General features: G+C 45.9%; 1 gene segment (V, D, J or C); it reads left to right on the plus strand.

Annotated features, from left to right (window-relative positions):
* The first annotated feature begins 2,470 nt into the window (after positions 1 to 2,470).
* LOC136334129 (immunoglobulin heavy variable 1-46-like) lies at positions 2,471 to 2,930 on the plus strand. The segment is given in 2 exon segments: positions 2,471 to 2,516; positions 2,602 to 2,930. Coding segments are annotated over 2 exon segments (375 nt in total).
* The last annotated feature ends 2,121 nt before the right edge of the window (positions 2,931 to 5,051 follow it).

Consider the following 5,051-nt stretch of genomic DNA (forward strand, 5'->3'; position numbering starts at 1 on the left):
TCAACCCTTCACCCTCTCCTTCCTCTTTATATCTCTCTTCTTCTCCTGCAGCAAAGTCTCTATTGGAGCAAAGTTGGCCCCAGCACTTAGGATGGCTCCATGGCCTCTGCCTCAGGCGCTAGAATGGCTCTGGTTGCAACAGAGCAACGCCCAAATGGGCAGAGCGTCGCCCCCTGGGGGGTATGCCAGGTGAATCCTGGTTGGGTGCATGGGAGATTCTGTCTCCCTGCGTCCCCATTTCTCACTTCAGAAATTTACAAAATTAATTAATTAATTAATAGTTCAAAATAAAATGAGATGTGTCAGCTCCAGTAATAGGAGCTTATTTGTATCATTTACTCAGTCTGAATTCAGTAGAAAAAGAAAATGATGTTTTTGTATCAATGATGATTTATTTACATCATTTACTGCATATTAGTAATTGCTATTAAGACTTTTCATAATCAATTTTCTATAACCTAAACATAATCATTTCACAATCTTTATCATCATCTTTAGCTAAGCATATGTGTTGATAACTGAGTTTCTGCAATGTTCCCCAGTTTTTAAACTGACCCTCAGTTGAGTCTAGAGATAAACACAACAATGAGGTCAGTGCAGCTGGTGCTGGTGGATATGGTGATCATTCACGGTGTCACAAGACAGCATTCCAAGAGAGACACATAAGGGAGGTGACACCTTGGTGATAAGGGTTAATGGGGATTAGACAGATGGCTGTCCCCAAGGTCCCAGTGTCTCTTCTCCATTTGTCTTGCCAGGAAGGAAACCATGACTGGTCTTCATCAGACCCAGGAGAAAGGCCAGTGTCCACAATTTCTGTGCCATGATTCAGTCCAGTTCAGTCTACACCTGCCCCTTCAGCTAGACTGCTCTGTTACTGGCCATACTCTGAATGACGGTGTCTCCAGACCACTCTCTGGAGTCTCTATGGCTGCTGTGGCCACATGGATGCTTGGAGAGCATTCTCCCCTGAGTCAGCTGACAATGGTGCCACCTCCTCTTCCCCCTAACTCCAAGGTGTGACCCTCTTCCAGGGGTGGAGTCACCAGGGGACTTCCTGTTACAGGGAAGTATGTGTAAAAGGATGACTCAGCCCACCTCTGGTACTCTTGGGCTCCTTGGGGGTCTCTATGTCCTGTAAGAAACTAACATGTTATATGACTATGATCCCTGCTAAGATGTAATGTGGGTTCAGAGAACCTGCAAGAGGGAGAAACATAAATAAATCTCACTCTTCAACAACTGTGTTGGTGTCATGGGTGCAGTTGACCGACTTTCCAAAGTAAGTCACTCCCAGGCCTAGAGACCATGTGAGGGCACTGCCCATGTGCCACGTACAGGGAAGGCAGATCTGGAGCTCATTGTGATGAAGTCATCACTGTGTGTGATTTACTGAATGTTAGAAGTAAAGTGGGATTTCAGCCACATGCAGGGATAATTTGATGGGATCTCCAACCAGAGAATAAAGACATAAGTGGTCCCAGCATTCCCAAATACTTCAACGGGACTCAGAGGAGTGGTCTCTATGTCAGGGCCTCTGACAGCTCGAGGACTGGGTGTGCTGGTGGCTTCATAAAGCCCTTGCTCGGTGATCTCCTTACACACATATCAAGGTTTAGTAAGGTCAATTCACTATGCCCTGAAGGGCTAAAAGCATACGGTGTCCGTGAGGGAACATTCTGAAGTCAGGTTACAGCCTTCAATACCCGACTGGAGATTCTGAGAGATCAGTGCCCTGTGAGTTCAGTCAGGACCCTCCCCTGCTTGGCTCACACTGGGCAGCAGGGGTCGCTCAGGACCCACAAGGACAAGGTTACTGTCCTAGGAGCAGGTACAGACAGAGCTAGAGAAAGATGACCTCTCAGGGCCTGAGTCAATCGATAAAATATATATGTAGTCAGAGAGAGTTGATTTGCCCATAAATATTGTATTTTATCAGGAACATGTCAGTAAGTTGATGAGACATAGAGCCACATTCCAGGGAGGATTCCAGGCTCCTGGATGTTCAAGCAATAAGGATCTGGGAACAGGGCTGGTTTTATTAAGTCACTAGGTGCAGCAGGTAGGAGAAATTGAGATACAGGAATAAGATACTCGGATATGAAAGACCAGAACAAGTCAAAGGGGTCTCTGTGTCACGCAAAGTGGGTTCACAGTGAGGAACATGACCTGTGGGGATTCTTCCTCAGTGGGTGGATCTCTGTCTGCACAGGGTTCAGGGACCTGGGAGAAGACACATATTTTTATAAAAAGGATTAGGACTTGGACCCTCAGACTCTCAATGAGCATTGTCATTGTTCACTGTCTTCTTACAGAAGGGTTCAGGTATTCAGTTATGAGATAGCTTGCCTCATGAATATGCAAATAAAGTGAGGTAGAGTAGGTTAAATATGGATGTGTCTGTGTCCTGAGAGCATCCCCCATAGATACACCCTCCCTTCCACAAGTCCTGACAGCTCAGCCCCTCACCATGGACTGGAGCTGGAGAGCCTTCCTCCTGGTGGCAGTGGCTGCAGGTAAGGGGCTCTGCAGTCCCTGGGTTGATGGGGGACAAGGACTAGTCAATGGGGAATTCCACACACTCCTGTCTCCTCTCCACAGGTGTCCACTCCAAGGTGCAGCTGGTGCAGTCTGGGGCTGAGCTGAGGAAGCCTGGGGCCTCAGTGAAGGTCTCCTGCAAGGCTTCTGGATACACCTTCACCAGCTATTGGATGAGCTGGGTGCGACAGGCCCCCGGACAAGGGCTCGAGTGGATGGGGTGGATTTATCCTGGTGTTGGCATCACAAACTACGCGGAAAAGTTCAAGGGCAGAGTCACAATAACTGCAGACAAGTCCACGAGCACAGCTTACATGGAGCTGAGCAGCCTGAGAGCCGAGGACACGGCCGTGTATTACTGTGCGAGACACAGCGAGGGGAAGTCAGTGTGAGCCCAGACACAAACCTCCCTGAGGGGACGACAGGGCCGGGCTGCAGGGGGCGCTCAGGACACCAGGGGGCGCTCCGGACCCACGGAGCCCGAGACCAGCCCCAGGAGCAGGTGCAGAGGGAGGTGGGGAAGGAAGGGGCTTCCTGTGGGAGCAGGGTTTCCTCTCAGAGCTCTCAGCTGCATCCAGGGGCTCTTCCTTCTCTGTAGCTCTAGTTTCTCATATTCTCACTACAGACAACAAACGATGTTGTAACGTTGGCTGTTTGCAGATGATATGTTTGCTGTTTATACAGACTTCTCCTTCACTGTATTACATTATTTTCTCTAATTTTTGTAAAAATAAACCATCCACAGTGCTCTCGCCTTCTGTGTGCCTGATAAACATTTTCCTCTAACAGGGAAGTAACCGCAGTCTAGACAGCTGTGAGCTGATCTCAGATTCTCTGTCCCCTCCCTGTCCACCAGTCCCCACATCAGCCTGAATGGAGCACCTGGCCACACAGTGTTCCTCCTGGACAAACACCCACAGATCTTTGTCCTCCCCAACACACGGTGTTCACCTCTTGATCCTCATTCACCCGAATGGAGGTGGAAAACCACACCAACAATCGGTTTTATTGATCACAATATTTTTACTGTGATTTTCATTAAGTTTCCTTTGAAACTTACACCTGAGATTGCATTGATATCCCATAATTTAGGATAATGTCATATGTGAACACATTTAACTCAATCATTCTTAACTTAATCATGTCTTTAAATATTGTTATATTAGAGCGCACACAAGGGTCTCAGCAGTAAGAATCTAGATATTACTAACCCTGGCCAGGTGGCTCAGTGAAAGAGCATCAGCCCAGCATGTGGAAATCCCATGTTCAATTCCTGGCCAGGGCACACAGGAGAAGCACCCATCTCTGTCTCCATTCTTCCCTCTCTCCTTTCTTTCTATCTCCCTCTTCCTCTGCCACAGCCAAGGCTGCATTGGAGCAAAGGTGGCCTGGGCTCTGAGGATGGCTCCATGGCCTTGGCTCAGTTGCTTGAATGGCTCCACTTGAAACACAGCAACACCCCAGATGGTCAGTGTATCACCCACTGGTGTGAATGACAGGTGGATCCCAGGTGGGTGCTTGTGGGTGTCTGTCTCTCTGCCTCCCCGCTTCTCAGATTAAAGTAAGATTGAATTATATTTGCAAATGATATATAGCAGTGATAGTGTCAACATAGATTTAGTGAAAATTACGTTAACGTGTTAAGGACATTTGTGACTGTAAGAATTCTATTCTGGATCCTGTTATATTAGTTAGAATTTTTTTCTGTTTAATAATTCAATGGGCTTTAGTCATTTTATTGTATTAAGACATTTGTTATAGTATTTGGTAACATTAGTTTTCTGAATTTTATTGTTTATATTTTTCCAGTCCGCCTCAAAATTGGAACATAGTGATTCAAATGAATAGATGCCACCTAAAGCCAGTGGGGTTTTGGGGACCCTTATTGCCAAAGGTTTTTTCAAAACCAATTAGAAAAAGATTTTGCCACCAGGAAAGGAATAATTAGAAAAGCCAAACTTAGAATCTATTACAGAAGGCTTAATATCTGAATATTTAGTTTGTGTCCAAATGAATACAGAGCAAAACAAGGAAATTATAGAAAGAAACAGGGAGAAAAGGAATTTCCCCAAGTAAACATTTAAAATAGACTTTAATGAAATAATTGACAATTGTTAGGAAGTTTTTATATAGAATTATTTCCAGGTATAGCTTGCCCATTCTAGTATTGGACCTGTATTTGTGTCCACAGTCTCAAAGCTAGTAGGAAAGGAACTCAATATTAATTCGAAGGTAGTTTAAAGTAACATTGTGCCCACCGGCCCCAAAAGGTTCAGGGCAAATAAAATGCATGAATCCACTAGTAAAAGAAATGTAACCACCCCTTTCCTAAGTACTTGCAGGATTTACAGGTTACTCAGCAATCTGTTCAAAAGACTGTCCAAGAGGCACTTCCAACATTACCAGGAGATCAAGTACATCACCCAAGGACTGAATCTCACGTGGACGGGCCCACACACAGTGATCCTGAAAACTCCCACTGCAGCTACGGTAGAAAACTGGCGTGCCTTACT

This window comes from Saccopteryx bilineata, chromosome 4 (assembly GCF_036850765.1).
Source record: "Saccopteryx bilineata isolate mSacBil1 chromosome 4, mSacBil1_pri_phased_curated, whole genome shotgun sequence".
Classification (NCBI taxonomy): Eukaryota; Metazoa; Chordata; class Mammalia; order Chiroptera; family Emballonuridae; genus Saccopteryx; species Saccopteryx bilineata.